We start from the raw sequence: 18470 nt of genomic DNA on the forward strand, positions 1-18470 counted from the left end.
GTTCTTCAGGTCTAGGCCTAAAACTTCAATTTTATATGTGCATTTTTCAATTCTGTTTTATTTTTGGTTTTAAACATCCCTGTATTTTACAAAATACAAATGGAGGGTTTTTTTTTCTATGCAACAAATTTGGAAGGTTTTGTAGTAAAAAAATGACTCTTGCAAAAAGTTGTCAATTTAGCTTTAGGAAATTCTTACTTCTCTTGCTAGCGAGGCAGATTTTATTAAGAAGATAGTCAGTGTATTAGCAGTATTTCCAAATGGAAAATAGTGGTCATTACATGTAATGCATAAATATGTTGTGTGGACCAGTATAATCAAAGTATCCTTCTGTTCTGAGTTGGGAACTTCTTAATTGTATTTTGTCTTTTAAATTACGGTACTCTGACAATTTGGAACTGTAGCACTGGGCATTAGCCAAACAGTTATGACAAAGAATTTGAGTTTAAAAAAGCAGAAGCCGGAGCTAGTTTGCTAATGGCCACATATTACAGACCTTCTCCTGTGTTTGTGTATGTATCCATTAATGGTTGACTTGCTCATTATTTTTCTGGAAGGGAGAGGGACGAGTTCTTTATTTCTACTTGAGATTACCGTTGTATGCATTTCATGCCTGATGGTCAAGGGAAAGATATTTTGCCCATGCTTTGCTGGAGCAAAGTTAGGTGTGTTTGGGGATGCACAGGTCTGAATTTTTACCTGTGTGGTATGTGCTTCTGTTGATGTTGGAGTTTATTTTATATTTATTATTCTAGCTTGAATTGTTTATACATTGAAGTATCACAAAATCTATGTAGAGATAGTGGAGAATGAACAAATGTGTGGAGCCAGAGTTGTAGACTTTTTTGTAAACTGTTTCTGTTGGTCTTTTTAGACTCTGAAATGCATGTTACTGTTACTGGGTTGCAATAGTCTCTGCTTGCACCAACACTTAATTTATTAAAATAGTGTGCTGATTTAGAATTGAAATACTGAGCAAATACTGATCTCTGACAAAATCTTGAAAACAATCTGTATTTATTTCTTCCATTCATAGCTTTGGACCTTTTTTCTGTGGACTTTACGTTTTACAGAGGAGTTTAGCTTTCTTTTGTATATTCTTAGTATTTATTTTAAAATAAACTTGAAGTAATACTCAATTCAAACATCTTCCGTTTCCGTAGAAATGAAGGGAGTTAAAAGTTGTAGGAAGCTGAGAAGTGGCTAGTCTCTTGCAGGATTGAACCCTGGATGGTGACTAAGCGATCTATTCTGCCAGAAAGCTGGCTTTGCCTCTACCCTTCAACATTCCCTTCTTTGGTAATGAAATGCAGATATCACTAGACTAGACCACTTTATTGAGTCAGAGGTCATGTTTTATATTCAACAAGGGATTGTGTAGGATTTATTATGCTCTTTTTCAAAGCAGTGCCAATACCACCTGCTCCATGAATAATCTCAAAATTCTTAGTAGTGATGCGTAAAGGTATCTTGAATAAGGGCTCATTTGCTTTATGAACTGATTTGCAAAAAGCCAACTTACTCTTTTCCCTTCAGACAATGTTTGCCTAGCTGTTTAACTTGATTAACTTATTTATCTCTTCTGAAAAGGTAATAGTGCTGCTTTAGTTAATGAAAGTCCTTTTGCCAACAGGAGAACTGAGGGTGAGGAGGGAAAGAATCCTTTTTTGCTGATAAAAGTACTTGCAATGAAACTTTTTTGCAGGATATAGCTGTAGGATTTTTTTTTTCTTGCTTGCAACTAATATTCTGCTGGCAAATCCCAAAGAATAAAATTTTAAACACATTTAGCTGTTTAGACAGGAACAAGGCATTTAAACAGCTCCAGAAATCAGGAATATCAAGACACTTTTAAGCAGCAAGACCTTGAGCAAGTTGCTTTGTTTTGTTTAAAGTGAATATTTCTGCTGTTGTCTTCTTGCTTAATAGCCTGAAGTGGCGGGTAAGCCCAGACATCTCAGGATTGCTACACCTTTGTCTCTTGCCAAGTATCTGACACCAGACACAACTGTGGCAGACACAAAAGCCCAGTACCAGCAAACCTAGTTAAGGATGTGTTCCAATTTCCTATTTAAAAATTACTCATCTCGTTGCAATGAAAACTCCATATCAGGCTAAAGCTGAGAGGGTTTCCTTGCCATGGCAGTTTGAGCTGTGACAATGGGAAACCGGCGTTTTAAGAGCAGTTGTTCTGGAACGCAACTGCCACACTAGGATTTTTACCAGATTTTTTTTTTTTTAAATAGGCAAAGGGGAGACTTTTGCAAATGTGAGTGCAGAGCCACACAGGATAGCAAGATTTACACTGCAGAGCAATCCCGTTATATAGCCCTCATACGATGGACAGATGGGTCCTGTTATTGCTCGGGTAGTGCCAGCAATTACAGAATCATGAGCGTAAAAGCTGAAATACCCTTGATTTTCTCCCCTGATATAAGACTTCAGATTCAGAGGCTTCTATAGAGTTTTGCTGAAACTGCAACTCTGCAGGCAGCTGAGACAACACAAAAGCCTGTGCTGGTAGAAAGGGAGGGTCAAAGACGCTTTTCCCAACACTCTCCTTTCCTCAGCTATCTCACACCTATCATCTCATCAGCACACTAAGCAACATCTGTTGCCTTTTTAAAAATTCAGTTAGTTCTTTGTTTCAAATTATTTATGGGTAGTCAGGCCTGTAGTAGACCATTCATTCCAAACTAAAGTAGCTTCAGCTACTTTAAAACAACAGAAAGCTGTAATACCTACTTTCACAGCTAGTAAGGTTTTTATATACATTTGAATACTGAAGTGATTATTTACTTACCTCTTGTCATATATTAAATGCAAAATTCTCAAGCTGTAGACAAGATGACTTTTAAAAGAATGTGCCCACCCCCACCCCTAGCTGTGTATCCTAATCCTACCCTTTGGAAGTTTTTTCAAACAAGTCCTCTGAAAACCAGTTTCTAGATTTAAGAACCGATCACCCAGGCAAAAATGATTCTGCTTTTGGTACTCTCTCTCAGACTATGATTCAAGAGCCCTTTAAAATATCCAGCAGAGTGTCGCATGACCTTTTGGAAAGTTGGTTGCTGAATTATATTATAGCACTTTCTGAATAGCTGACAGACCAACATGCTTGAATAAAACTGGCTTAAATGCCAAAATATTTACAGTGATGTATGTTTGAGACTGAGCACACGGAATGAACAGCTCCACAAAAATGTGGCAGTTCTTTAGTGTTGTCAGGGTATCGCATGCTGTAACAGATACTGATTGTTGATGCTAGTAAGAGTTGGATGTGGACAGTCCAGTTCATAGCATGAGTGTCAGGCTTCTTTTCATCATCTGTATGCTAGTCATGGGATGGTAGATGTATTTCAAATTATTTCCTTGACATGTGTGGTAAAAAGCTATTTTGGCTTTTTCCCAAGTTTCTACTTAAGGTACTTGTTACTCTTTTCACTGTCTTGTCATTTGCATAAGATAGAAAAATTCTGGCCTCTAGTGGAGAGATGACACATGAACAATTAACAGAGCATGCAGAGAAATGAGAACTGGATGGTTTTATCTCCTCTAGTCAAAGAAGTGTTGGATAATAGCAGCATAATAGTCAAAGAAACAGCTTCTCTGATGCTCCTGGCTGAGAAGTTCTGAGTTTAAAACAACCACGTGTGAATACATGTGTTTGTCTCCAAAGACATCAAACTCCATATTTGAGAATTCCAGGAATTAGCTGGCAGTCAATTTTTCTGCAAATAGCAGCTGTTTCACTTTAAGCAGCAGAGCAGGTGAAAAATGCAGATGTGCAACCTCTTACACAGAAGTAAGTAGTAAAATTCACTAGCCAATTTCCATTTTTGAAACATTTAATCTCATTTTTACAACTTTTCTATGTGCCCTGATGTACATTAAGGGAAAAAATGGAACTAACTCCAAGATGTGTGCTTATTAGAGCTCTGACTTTAGAAATTAAAACACTAGTAAATAAAAGAATAGAACAATCACTAAAATTGCATGCATATTTTCTGCATTTTGAGTGAAATGAAAATGTCTGTCTTAATTGGAAAGAAGTTATTATGACCTGCTACTTTGAAAATGGGTTTTGAGCTGCTTATATGGATGTGTTTCTGTAAGTACACTGTGCTTTATAGAACTTCTGTCTGCTTTGGCTGTGTTGGCTATTTGTGCTTTCATTTTTTTGAGAATCATTTTGGTGGTTTTTCTTTTGTAAAGGACACTGAAGCCATGAAAAGAGCTTTAGCCTTAATAGATTCAAAGATGAACCAGGCAAAAGGTTGGCTGAGAGATCCAAATGCACCTCCAGGTAATAAACAAACACCAGCACAGACTATTTTGATTTTTAAAGGTCTTATAATCCTGTTGTGTAAGACAAAATTGCCTTTAAGCATTCATAACCCATATGTAGTGGATCACTAAGAAATAGCCTGTATTTATTCCTTTCTTTAGATCTTGGACATTGAACGATTTGTTTCTAATGATCTGCAAAGCTTTGCTTCTTTTCACTTGTCTGAATAACATACTTTATAACATACGTGGCTTTTCTTTGCATTCCATTAGTAAAACCGAACCCTCATAAATTGCATTGAACAGTATTTAACTGCAGTAGTTGCTAATACTTAAAATTCCTCCTTCTGTGTTTTCAATTTTGTATAACTTTAGGTTTGTCTAACAGTAATATTTAAGTGTTTTTCTTTTCAGTCTTGACATAAAATTTTTAACATGAAAATGTGCCGTAAATACTGTAACTACCGTCATCTTTACTTATATAAAGGTTTTGCCTTTGAACGCATCATTAAAACAAATAAAGCTGGATAGAGGCCTATTCCATTTAGGTTTTGAAAGACCTTATCTGAAAGAATTCCTCTGAAATTGAAGCCAAAATAATACAGTCGTAAAGTTCGAAGTGTATTGTTTTTATCTTTGGAGCTACTGCTTATTCTACTTCTGACCTCATTACCCTTGCCACAATCAATTCCAGAAACCTCGAAGTTACTTTCAAAGCCTTCCATCATTGACACTGACAATTAATGAAATAAACTATTAAAAATTCAGTAGCTAAGGACAGATGCAAAGATAATTGTAGAACTTAGCACAAATCAGATTTTACTGACTATTTTACTTTGAACTAACCTCATAATATGTTTGTCATCTGAGTGTTCAGCATATATCTCATAGTTTTTGATACATTTATTTTCAGGCCTGAACCTAATGAAGTTAACGTGGTGGGACATGATGAGACCAGCAGTTTACTTGTATATGTCAAGGAATGTCTTGTCAGTTTTACTAACCGACTCTGTGTCTTAGGGGATGCTGGTGAGCAAGCAATAAGGCAGATCCTTGATGAAGCTGGAAAAGCGGGAGAACTGTGTGCCGGCAAAGAACGCAGAGAGATTTTGGGAACATGCAAAACTCTGGGCCAGATGACTGATCAACTGGCTGACCTCAGAGCTAGGTAAATCTATTATGTTTAATGGACAATTTTCCAGTACAATTAAAACAGTTTTTCTCAACTTGCAGTTGTGTCACTTTCTAACCTGTAGGAGAGCAGCCCAGTAGCTGTATTTTGCCCTTTTTACTTCGGTCTCTTCTGATAAGAGTAATATGTGAAATTTTGATTATATAACATGATGAGCAAAATTGCTCGAGTAGATAATTTGGAGCTTGTTTAATGTCAAACACATAACCTTCCTCCAAATTAGGCAGAAATGAAATTTTAAACTCTACTGTTAAGTCTGTTCTCCAAAGAGGATATACCCCAATGACTGTAAGATACACTAATACTCTAGTTTTTAGGTGTTTATTGAGATGTTAGACCACAAACAGTAGCTGTTGAAGTTGTTTATCAGTCACTGATAAAGTCTACTGAACTTCACATGCATTTCTTGCATAGAGTTTTATTTAACCAGAGCCCTCTATCATTTTTCTGCCTCCTCATTAGAAATTGGTTATTCTTTCACAATGGTGTCTTGAATTTAAGGGCCTTTGGTTTTAGGCAGCAGATGAATCTCTTTAAATGTGCTATGTTTTTTTGGTGTTAGGTACTATGGCCTTTTGTTCTTCTGTCAGAAAGTAGGACATATGGTATTCCTTTTGTGAAGGCATAAAGAGGATGAACTAAGAAATAACTATTCCATGTAGTTTGAACACTAACTCAGTTTCCTTTGAGTATGAGAAATTTTTCAGCTGCTTATCAGTGTAGTAAGTTGTTAAGCTAGAGTGCTCTAACATGGGTTTCCTTGTTTTATTGTAATGCTCCTCCCCACCCCAAAAAATAGCCCACCCGGGAATGCCCAAAAGCTATTAGTTGCGATCCATTAGGGATACAGGTAATGGTTTCATGGTATAATATTTTCTCCTGAATGTTAATGCATCTTTCAGATTGTCAGAAAAAGCAATACAAGCTGGGAGGTTTTTATTAAAAAAAAAAAAAAAGAAAGCTTTTAGGTAAAGTAAGTGCCTCTTCTGACTTAAGGCCTTAGTGAAGTGCAGGAAGCGAGCAAATGCAAATTATTTGGGGAACTGTGTTTTGAGTTACCCTAAGAACAAATTCCCTGCCATCATTTAAAATCCATAGACTGCCAGGCTCTGAAGTGTTGCAAGGCTATGTACACAAGCTTGGAATTTCTATAACTTAATTCCAGAGTTGTTTGCTATATAAAGGCTAAAAAGGCCAAAATTCAGAAACACTGGTTTTATTGTCATTAAAAAAGAGATGTATATTAGCTTTAATAGTGGTAGTGGATGAGAAGCTGGTTTAAGTTTATCTTCGCTTGGATGTCCAGCTGATTGACCTGGGAGAACGTAGGAGCTTCTTCGTACCGGTTTTTGGACAGAGCATTAGAAATTAGGCTAAACTCTCACTCACAGTGTAAAGCAGTGCCTGGTGTCAGCTTTGTATTGTTTGAAATTTTTGGAGGTGGAGAAAAATACAGAACTAAGATTTACAAAGGAGTTAATTTATATGCTGGATTAATATATAGATAACTTCAACTCAGCCTATGAGAAATAAGGTATGAAGAAACATATTTTGAGACTCCGGCCTGACTCTGTAAATACCGCTTAGTATCTCAGTAGCGTGCTTGTCATACTTACGCTTACTGCGGTCTTTTTAAAGTTAGTAGTTTGATAAAGCTAACATGCTCAAAAAGCTTTCCGGTAGTCAGGTTGTTTTGGAATGGAGTATGAGATTTCTTATGCAAAACTGACTTCCTCAGGCATATGTATTTGAAGTAATCACTCTATCCAACTTTTAACTCCTGAGCACTTGAACGGACAGTGGTCGTGCTGCACATTGTTTCCTACAGTCCTGTAAATTTGTATTGCTAGCATCCTTTTCACCATTTTAAGAAGTTTTACCAATAGCCTGTAACCTTCAATCTACTTTGTCAACATGATTGAGGCAACCAAGACATTTTATTTTCACTTACAGACTTGCTGTCGTCATCTAGGTGTGGTGAGACAGAACTTCTGCAGGTTCTGACTTGCAGCAACCTATAAAGGAGGAGATAACAGGCCTTGCCCTGGGTACTTTATTGGACCTGTATCCTCAAATGGCCTTACTTTGTGACGCTTAAAATGTCTTCATTCATCTGAGGATGCTGAATGTCAAATTCTGGAAAAGAGAAAACATGCTCTTAGTTTTAACCTCTTATTGCTGTGGTGTTCCTCCTCAAGTTATCTTAGTTTTCCCAGGAGAAAAAAAAATCTGATTAAATACTGTATCTCTTGCAATAATTGCTGGGAATGCTCATGAACAGTTTTTGTTGTCTCTTCATTAGAAAGGAGCTTTGTTCAATCCTGAGCTGAATCCGTGATGCTGTTTTTGTCTTGGGCAGAGGACAGGGTGCTACACCCATGGCTATGCAGAAGGCGCAGCAGGTGTCACAAGGTCTGGATTTGCTCACTGCAAAAGTGGAGAATGCAGCCCGCAAGTTGGAGGCCATGACAAACTCTAAGCAGGCAATTGCTAAGAAGATTGATGCTGCTCAGGTACCACGAATGATTTCATAAATACTTCAGAACGTGATTACATTATGGCTGTTAGTGCTGTTATACTGAACTATTGTAGTTGTTTGCAGACACAACACAGTTACTTGTTAGGAAGAACATGTAGGGGGATACTTGCTTTTACACAGAAAAATCTTAAATGCAGTAATTTAGAGGGTGCTGTTAGTTTTGCTGCGGCTGATGACAGTTTCTTTGATAATTTTTTTAGCATTGCTAAAAATGTCAAGGTTGTGAAATTAAAACGATGAAACACTCTAAATTTGGTCATAAACTGATGTTATTAAAGAAGAGAGTAGTGGAGTTTCAGACTGCACAGATTTATCTGTGGGTAAAACCAGAGCCCTGTCTTTGGACTCTGTTTTTGGGAACGGAGTTCAGCATTTAGAACTTCACGTTCATGACAAAAGCAAAACAATGCTAATGAAACTACTCTTTCTCTTAGTTGATCCTCTATTTTTGTAACTCTTAATCTTCCTCAGTGGACAGCCTATTACCCAGTGATGGCTATCAAATAATGAACCTTCTATATATATACCTTATCTAAATGTGTGTATGCCTATATAACTAAATATAAAAATATACATTAATATTTTATATATATACAGACTGAAATGATAATGAGACCTTTTAGGAAGAGCTCTGTAAAGAGTGCCACACTGTCCACAAAAGCATCTGTTTTAATTTTTTTTCCTGAAAGCCAGATCATGAGTCTCTAAAGCCACTAGTTAAATTTTACTTCTGAAAATACTGTTGGCGAATGTTGGGGGGAGAGAGAATGTAAAATTTTGGGGTAGATTTCATCTAGTTTGACATCTTTTTTCAAAACAGAAAGTCTGCCAGACAACAGAACAACTTCATGGTACCTAATAAACAGAAATTGCTTTTGAAAAGTATTTTCTGTTAAATACAGTTTTGAAAGCTGTGTTGGTATATCTTTTTGTGTAAAAGTGTCTATAGAAATAATATTACTGTTTACGTTCACTCGTATACAACTTCTTTCTATTAAGAATTGGCTTGCAGATCCTAATGGGGGCAGTGAAGGAGAAGAACATATTAAGGGAATTATGGCTGAAGCAAGGAAAGTTGCAGAATTATGTGAGGAGCCTAAAGAAAGAGATGATATTCTTCGTTCCTTGGGGGAAATTTCTGCTTTGACCGCTAAGCTGTCAGATCTGCGACGACAGTACGTATTAGTTTTATCACCATTAATTTATTTGAATAACTTTCATTTGCAGTTCAAAGTGCTGAGCAAAATCAGAATACTGATGATAAATTGGGGAATGTATTTTCTCCCAAGAACTGGGAATGGACATCTTATACTTTTGAGTTTCTGTCCTGTATTTAGTGAAAACTGAGTGCGAAGAATTGTTCAGTTCCTGGGGAGGGGGGGCGGGGACAACTTTTTAACATCCTTTAAAAATTTAATTTATAAAATATGCTATCCTTTTTACTGCTTCAGCCTAATGATTTGTATCCTAAAGCCCAACTTGCACTATCTTCCTCAAAAAAAAAAAAACAACAAAGAAAAACAGAGAGAGTAACTAGAGTTGTATTGCCTAGAAAATATTTTCTTTCTACTGCCTATGGAATATTTGACGGGCAAACTGAAGCCAAAAGTGAGCTGCTTTATAATGTCAAAGCACTTCAAAGGAATGAGATAATGTGAAATTTAGGTTTGTTTATACAGGCAAATGTCATCACTGTTTTTTGCTAAGCAGTTTACTAAATGGCAAAGTGGAATATCTGCCACTTCAAGCGGTGTCAGTGCTTTAAGCTGTAACCACAAACTGTATAAAAGATAAGAGTTTCATAAATTATATTTCTATATCAATTTTGCAAAGAGGATGCTTGAGAATGGAAGTGGAGAAACACTTATTGTATAAAGTGTGATCTTCATCTATGGCGAGTTGCAATATGAAGATAAATATTTTTCTTTCTTCATTAGTTAGACACTTTAATCAAGTTTTTTTTGAGATTTAGCTGCTGCAGGTCTTAATATGCTACTTCTTTTCAAGTTTATATATAGCCTTGGGTCTGTTGTTGCTTACTTTTCTGCTTGTAATGTGTGTGGTGTTATTGCAGTTGCTCCTAAGGCAGCCACGAGTATGAGAAATCAAAGCCGTGCATCAGCACTATCAGTGGCAGTACCATGCTTTCCCCCCCTCAGTGCTGTGTTGAACATATTAATAGCCCGGTGCCACAGCAGAGAAGTGTGAGGTGGGGATTTAGGGATGACAGATCTGCATTATTTGCTCTGAGACTCAAGTGTCAAATTTCACCTTATCTAAAAAGATGAAGTACCTTTCATTGTGTCTTCCGGCTGAATTTGGGACTACCTGTAAATTTATATGACTATACTTTTTTTTTTTATTCCTTAGCGGGAAAGGTGACTCTCCTGAGGCCCGTGCGTTGGCTAAGCAGATAGCTACATCACTTCAGAATTTACAGTCCAAAACAAACAGGGCTGTAGCAAATACTAGGCCAGTTAAAGCAGCTGTCCATTTGGAGGGCAAGATTGAGCAAGCTCAAAGGTGGATAGACAATCCTACAGTTGCCGATCGGGGAGTAGGTAAGTGTTTCCGTGTGCTCTTCCCCCCCAAGTTTTATGGATAAACTTAATAGTAATTTTTATGACTGAAACTACTGCGTGGAGTCTCTCCACTGATGTGGAGACCTGCAGTATGTGGCTGGAGGTTTATAGCCAAGTCCTGGCTGCAATATTACTGAATCAAGCTGGGCCATGGTTCTCTGTCTGCTGGAAAGAAAAACTTGAGAAGAATAGGAGAACATGTGCTGTAGAACAGATAAACTTTAGACTACTCCTTGCTCTTATTATCATGCAAATACAGTATGTTGAATTTGAATTTATACCTACTCCAGCAAATTGAGTAAGTCCTTCAGAGCGGAGGAAAACATTGATAAGCCTGACCTGAAAATATCACTACTTTTGCGGCTTCTGGATTATCTGAGGAGAATGCTACTTAATCAAAGAGAAAGATGATCTGAGAATCCAAGCATGCTATCAGTGGGCATATAATTATGGTTCAGGAGTTGCTCTGCTGAGATCTTATTGTAAGCCACTGCTGAAATTTCTTGTGTAGCTTCTTCTGATGGTATTGCAAGTAGGTGGATGAAGCTTGAAAACTGGATTCAGTAGTTTTTTCCATAACAATTAAGTCTGAGTAGTGCAACTGATAATGACAAGTGAAAACATGCCGTATAACTGCAAATCTTTAATACCTCTTTCTCACACCTTTCCCTGTCTGTCAAGATAACTTCTGTTGTGTGAATATCCAATGACAGATCCTTGAATTAAAGATTTAGTGATGTTGATAGCTTGGACGGTTGTGAAGTGAAAATTTATACACAACATTTTAAACAGAATAGTGGACTTCCATGTTTTGACACTTTCTGATGAGCAAATTGCACACAGAATGAGATGACCAAGAAGGCGATGGATAGGTCTCATGAGATGTTTTGGCAGTAGCTGAAAACCTTCCTAATTTTGATGTTTCTCTTGAACACAGTAACCTACGAGGTGGTTGGCTCAAAAAAGCACAAAACCTAAACTTAATTTTTATTATTGTTAATTGAAAAGAAACAAAGGTAAATTAAATCCCCCTTGAAGTCTGTAAGTGCCTAGTTAATCATGAGGCTTGCATACATACTGAAAGCTGGCTGAAGGAACTGAAGGTTCTCAACACTGGATATATACTACAGAATTTAATCAAATGCTGGAGTAATACATATGACAAAAATGTGTGTAGAGGTGCAAGATGTGGCATGTCCCGTAACTTGAATGTTTCTAGTAAAAAAAAAAAAAATCATCTAGTTGTAACATGATGTCATTGTACAATTTTTTTCGTTTAAATGTCTTTCACTTGCATTGGCACTTGGCAGGCTCCTTATAGGAGAGGTATATTAAGAATATAAATTTGATATGTGTTCTCTTCAGTCTGGACGGCACTTTTGGTAGACTTTGGCCTGATATTTTCAGTGATATCATAATATGAAAATACCTCAGTGTTCTCTGCAGTAGTCATGACGGTGTCACAAATAACCGTGTGTTTGCAATTACCCCAGGGTAGTGCTTCAACACAAACTGAATTTTGAAGTAACAAGGCAGATTGTGTATTTTACTTTATAAACATGTGAGCCATTTCAGTAGTGTTAGCTGTTACAAATATTTACATGCAGTGATATTATAAATTATGGTAGCTAAGTGATGGGTAAAGTAATTGTAATTGGCAGATACAAACTAGGCAAGATGTATTGAAATACTAAACCAGCGTGTGAAGTGTACTTGCTTGACTTACACAAAACAACAATTAAAAAACATCTTGGGACTTTCCAACAGCACTAAACTTAGCTACACTAATAAGCTTTCTAAAATGATGATGGCAGTGCTGAGTGATTCTTGGATAGTCAGGTCCTGTGACGGCTTCCTTCTAAGTAATTTTGAGCTTGATCATCAACTTGGATTACTTGTGTGTTAGCATTGGCTTAAAATGATTCTTCAGTAGGTCTTTAAAGGACTTACTATCTGATGACTTCTTTTAAAAGAAGAATACTATTGTATTATTGAAAGAACAGAGGACCATATTCACGTGAAAGAACAGGAAGCTTCTGTAAGTGAATGAAGGAAGTCACCCATGCTAAAAATAATTTTTGTTACAGAAAAACTTTTGACACAGTGTGGAGGCTTTGTAAGGTGCTCCCCCTGCCCCATCCTGGACACTTGACACTTTTTACCTTGAGTTCTGGAATCTTGGGAGAGGGTATTCTGCTTTTTCATGTATATTTGTTACTTAGCTTTTCTGCCCCTCTTCCTGCTCATCTTCTAATGACTTGTAATGACGTGGAGATGAATTGCAGTACTTGGAGTTTACAAGTGCTTTCTATTGGAGTCAAGGGATGTAGGAATACCTGACAGCTGTAATGGGTAACTACTGTCAGACCACCCTAGGTAGAAGGGATACATCTTTAGCCAGAGTTGCTGTAATAAGCAAAAAGAAACTGGTGAGAGTTGAATTCCTTTATGCGTCTGAACTGCAATTACTCAATGCTAAACTGCAGAAGATCCTTTCCATTGCATAGAAAGGTGTTCTTAAAAACCCAAGAATTCTGAAGTGTCACTTACTTCGTGGTGCATCCGATTCATGCTTTCAATTTTTTGTTCCACTGTATGTTAATGCAACATGACTTCTTTCGCTGTAGGCCAGGCAGCAATTCGGGGTCTGGTTGCAGAAGGTCATCGTTTAGCTAATGTCATGATGGGACCTTATCGTCAAGACCTGCTTGCCAAGTGTGACCGTGTGGACCAACTGGCTGCTCAGCTAGCTGACCTCGCAGCAAGAGGAGAGGGAGAATCTCCTCAGGCAAGGGCAATTGCTGCTCAGCTTCAGGACTCACTGAAGGTAAGAATCTGCCCTTGTGCAGTGAAACACGTGACATGCTGAAGTATTTGCACTCCTCTGATAAAGTGCTCGTGTGTGGGAGGCATCAATCAAAACAGAAGTGCAGCAAGAGACCTGTTGGTTTAGCTGAGATGCTTAGAGCAAACTTTCTACAAAGGCCTTTATATCACGTCGTAGGGATTGATTCCAAATAAACAATTTAGAATTAAAATTGAAGTCTCAATTAAAAAGAAAATAGTATGCTAATACTGCATATTTGAGGGGCGAGGTTTCAAATCATGCTGTTCATAGCTTTTGATGCTGATGTAAGGAGTGGTATGTAAGCTTCTTGTATTTCAAATTATGTAGAAAGGGATTAATTGATCATGCTTTTCAGATAATTTTATTTTAATGGCTGCCATTGTAATGTGGTGTTTGGTTGTTTTGGGGTTTTTTTTGCAAGAAGAGGTTTTACGGGATCCAAGTCCCTACAAACTTAATATTCCTGTATCATACGCTAATAATTTTCCTTGTTTTTTAAGGATCTTAAAGCACGGATGCAAGAGGCAATGACCCAGGAGGTTTCTGATGTTTTTAGTGACACCACAACTCCTATTAAATTATTAGCAGTAGCAGCCACTGCTCCCTCTGATGCTCCCAATAGAGATGAGGCAAGTATACCCAGGTGGTCTTTTTCCCATGTGAAGCTTCAGTTATTGTTTAATTTTACCTGTAATTGTATTTTGAAAAATGAATTGGTATATTTTTCTCAAGCCTGTGATAGGTGCTTATTAATTCTGACAGCATAATGATTGCCATGCAAATCTCTCTGGACTCTTGGACATTGCCAATTGTGCTGTATATCCCTGGAAACTGTATTGTCCCCAACTTCAATAAATGGCAAAGATTTCTCCCTGTGATGTCATACCATGTTGCCTTCAACATGCTAAAAATTATTGTGCAAAAATCACTGGTACGCTGGTGGTGGATTGTATATCTCAACATTATTATATAACGATTAAAATAATCAAATTCATGCCATGATTGATCAACCTGTTCAATTGCTGGATAACGTTTCCTGTACTTCAAAGCTACCGGCTGCATGTGAAGTATCTAAAACTGTGTCTGGCAACTCTGTTTAGGTAGATGTTTTGAACATGATCAAAATGATTTCCAAGGCCTTGGGGAATTTAGCTTTATGACAGGGTAGCTTCTTGTCAGTGTTCTGTGCCTTGAGTAACTAAGGACTGTGGAATGAGGGATTTTTTTTTTTAATATGAAGCTTCAATTTTTAGGGTAAAACCCCATCTATTTGTCTTCCAAATATAGTTACTTTTGGATTATGGCTTTGAAGATTAATCTCTATGAGCTAAAATGTCTTTAACACAGTATTTGTTACGGCAGTAGTCGTCAGGAATTAGTGCACTTAATACCTCAAAGCTATAAAATGTGGTAGTATCCTTTGTTGCTCAAGTGAGTTAGTAAAGAAGAAAGTCCATTACTCTAAAGATTAAAACAACAAAACAGCTTCAAAGCTTTTGTGTGCTCTTGCATCCTCTCGGGACATGAATTAAGTTTGGATGTTATTAACTTGTCTGTGGTATTTGACATATAGAAGAAATTGTGTATTCTGTTAGGGAAGGTAGGCTTTTTTTAATAGTTTTTCTCTTCTAACAACTAGGTGTTTGATGAAAGAGCAGCAAACTTTGAAAACCACGCTGCTAGACTGGGAGCTACAGCAGAAAAAGCAGCTGCAGTTGGAACTGCGAATAAAACTACTGTGGAAGGCATTCAGGCAACAGTGAAATCAGCAAGGGAACTTACCCCACAGGTTTGCTGCCTTAGTCTGGGAGGGCTGGGGTTGACTTCTGTGGAATTTTTTTATGCCTCTGCTATCAAAGAAAAATGTTAATACCAGCAAGGAACATAGTGCTGACGCTCTTAAAAGGGGAATGGCAAATATTTCTGTATATAATACCAAGTAGAACAAACTGATTAAATGACATGTTTTACTCTTCAACTTTTGGACAGAAGTGTTAGAGGCTTACCCTTGAAACAAAATTACTTTGAGTCTTAGTAAAATATGTAAGCAGAAAAAAATGCTCTTTAATGATTCTTCCAAATTAAACTTCCATCTAAAATTTTGGTAGTGTAATAAGTATTGTACTTTAGTGCTTTCAAGAAGTGTTTTTAAGATATATTAGCATGGAATTGGAGTTCTGGGAAAAAAATATTTGTGTCAGCAAATTCCAGAAGCATTGTAAATCTTCAAGCAGCTAGATGGTGAACTAGAATTAATAAACTAGTATTCCAAATGAGGAGCTACACATTCAGTCCTGAAGAAACAAATGCATTTTCAAGAATATGTTTGATGTCATTATGTACTAATACTTCTATAATTAAAGATGTTTTCCATCGGCAGGTAGTATCAGCTGCTCGTATCCTCCTGAGAAATCCTGGAAATCAAGCTGCTTATGAACATTTCGAGACCATGAAAAACCAGTGGATTGATAATGTAGAAAAAATGACAGGTAAAGTAGGAATTTTTGTTGAAGATTTTACTTGTAGGTAACGAGCTGGTATAGATTTTTTCCCTATTCTGTTTGGAGTGATGAAATATGCATAAAAATGATTGATTAAAAATAAACTAAGAGAAGTGGGAATATATTCTCTGACTCCAGTAATATGTATATGTTACAGCGTAAAAAAAAAAAATAGCTTGCTTCATATGTGTTAATTTGGAGCTGCAGGGGAGCAAATTCAGCTTTAGTTCTTTTGTGGGAAAAACAAGATACCTACTTTTTATTGCTATTGTGGCAGTATATCACTGTAGCAACGTGATGGTGTTTTTGCGTAATGTTGGCGTGTTGAATGAGGACGGATAACTAAGTGGGGGTAAGAAAACAAATTCAAAATGATGTAACATCTTGATGAAAGCAGTGAATAAAACAAAGTTACTGATCTATTAAATCTTGCTGAGATGCTTAAATATTTCAGTCCTTCCAAAGTGCAAATCCTTTGCAATGGTCTGCTAATATCCTGACTGTATACTACCTCCTTCTCCATCCCCATAATTAAATTGTGGGTATTTTAAATCTTACTGCCTTGTCACTATATATCACCCTTCAGTGAAAGCACAGCCAGAGGGATATTTCCTTTTGAATGAATGGGAGAGGTATAAAAAGTACTGAATATGCTTAAAGAAGTTTGGTGGGAGGAAGGAATCTCTGCTGCATACACTGACTTAAGCCAGTTCTTGGCTCCAGCAACATTCCACGGTAGATGCATAAGAGGTTGGGATGTCATTGGTGGGAGCAAGCCTGACCACAGTTACTGTGGTGGAGGTACCACATAATCAGAAGTAAAACTGCAGTACTACATTTGGTCTGATTTCCATGGGCTCTTCCATCCCTCCCACCCCCCGGTTTGGAAATACTTACTTTTCTGGTTGTGAACAGTCTCTGGAATACCAAATATCCCTTTCCACAGATGACACTAGAATATTAATGTGTTTAACTTTTATTCTAGGGCTGGTGGATGAAGCCATTGATACTAAATCACTGTTGGATGCATCAGAAGAGGCTATTAAGAAAGATCTTGATAAATGTAAAGTTGCGATGGCCAACATTCAACCTCAGATGCTGGTAGCTGGTGCCACCAGCATTGCTAGACGAGCAAACCGCATCCTACTGGTAGCAAAACGGGAGGTTGAAAATTCAGAAGACCCTAAATTCCGTGAGGCTGTTAAAGCAGCCTCTGATGAGCTAAGCAAAACTATATCGCCAATGGTAATGGATGCTAAAGCTGTGGCAGGAAACATTTCTGATCCTGGTAAGGATTCAGTAAGCTGTTTTCAAACATATTTTTTACTGGCTGAAATAGTGCTCATTTTGTCTTGTACAGCTGTGTATCCCCTTCTATGCAAATTTTGCATAATTGTACACTTAAATCCCAGAATGGTGAAATCAAGGTCACACCACTAACTGCTGACTCCTGCTCTTTTAAAATGCAATCAAAGACCTTTGGCAAGGGAAAAGGATTCAGCATTCTAGTTTATTATGTCATTTCATAATCATTATTAGAAGTATTTGTTAGTAGTTATCAGTTGGATTACTTTATATTTTTATTCTAAAAATTGTTTTGGGAATTACATTGGCTATTGATAGTGGCTATTACTCAGCCTAGGCTTTATTTCATGCATGTTGCTTTATGACGCTAACATTTCAAATGTGTAAATCCACTGTAAACAATTTGGTAGTTTTTAAACTTTTTTTTTTCATATATATAAGTGTACTCAGCACAGTCCATTATAGAAGTAATTTTTTTCGGTAGTGTTGCAGTTCTAAATATTACAGACTGTTGTTACACTGGTAATGGGATTTTTGTTCAGGTTTGCAGAAGAGTTTCTTGGATTCTGGGTACAGAATTCTGGGAGCTGTGGCCAAAGTCAGAGAAGCCTTCCAGCCTCAAGAACCAGATTTTCCCCCTCCTCCTCCGGACCTTGAGCAGCTTCATGTAAGTGCAACACAGTTTCTAATACAATACACGGTTGTCACTGGCAGCGTGTGGATCGCACACTGAAAATACTTGAGTATATTATTCCTTAGAAATAAAATGCATTGTCTGGCCAGCCATGTGTACAGGTAGCTTTAAGCCTGAAAAATACCAATCCAGCTTTCAAAAGAAGAGATTAACACGTGGTATTTCCTTTAACAGGCTGCACTTGAAAACCAGGAAAAAGTCATAAGCTTATGAAATCGTGTCTTGCCATGACACCATCCTTTACTCACTCTGTGTACTATTTCATTGCACTGAATGAGATTTTTGCCTTCCATAGCTGACTGATGAGCTTGCTCCTCCAAAACCACCACTTCCAGAAGGTGAGGTTCCCCCGCCCAGACCACCACCACCTGAAGAAAAGGATGAAGAGTTCCCAGAGCAGAAGGCAGGAGAAGCTATTAATCAGCCCATGATGATGGCTGCTAGGCAGTTGCATGACGAAGCACGGAAATGGTCTAGCAAGGTAAGAAGTTGTTATATGTGTCTTGTGCTGAAAGGAATATT

At 37.4% G+C, this 18470-nt stretch overlaps 1 protein-coding gene across 1 annotated transcript in view; it reads left to right on the top strand.

The window, feature by feature from the left end:
- VCL (vinculin) overlaps positions 1-18470 on the top strand; it is a 42938-nt gene that overhangs the window by 16841 nt on the left and 7627 nt on the right. The window contains exons 7-18 of the mRNA XM_009888840.1: positions 4216-4306; positions 5308-5455; positions 7839-7992; positions 9018-9193; positions 10389-10579; positions 13228-13427; positions 13949-14077; positions 15088-15237; positions 15829-15937; positions 16935-17237; positions 17797-17921; positions 18244-18429. Of these exons, the coding sequence (XP_009887142.1) occupies positions 4216-4306; positions 5308-5455; positions 7839-7992; positions 9018-9193; positions 10389-10579; positions 13228-13427; positions 13949-14077; positions 15088-15237; positions 15829-15937; positions 16935-17237; positions 17797-17921; positions 18244-18429 (1962 nt within the window). The remainder of the gene's footprint in view (positions 1-4215; positions 4307-5307; positions 5456-7838; positions 7993-9017; positions 9194-10388; positions 10580-13227; positions 13428-13948; positions 14078-15087; positions 15238-15828; positions 15938-16934; positions 17238-17796; positions 17922-18243; positions 18430-18470) is intronic.

The sequence above is a fragment of the Charadrius vociferus genome, unplaced genomic scaffold (genome assembly GCF_000708025.1).
Source record: "Charadrius vociferus isolate BGI_N301 unplaced genomic scaffold, ASM70802v2 scaffold436, whole genome shotgun sequence".
In the NCBI taxonomy this organism is placed as follows: Eukaryota; Metazoa; Chordata; class Aves; order Charadriiformes; family Charadriidae; genus Charadrius; species Charadrius vociferus.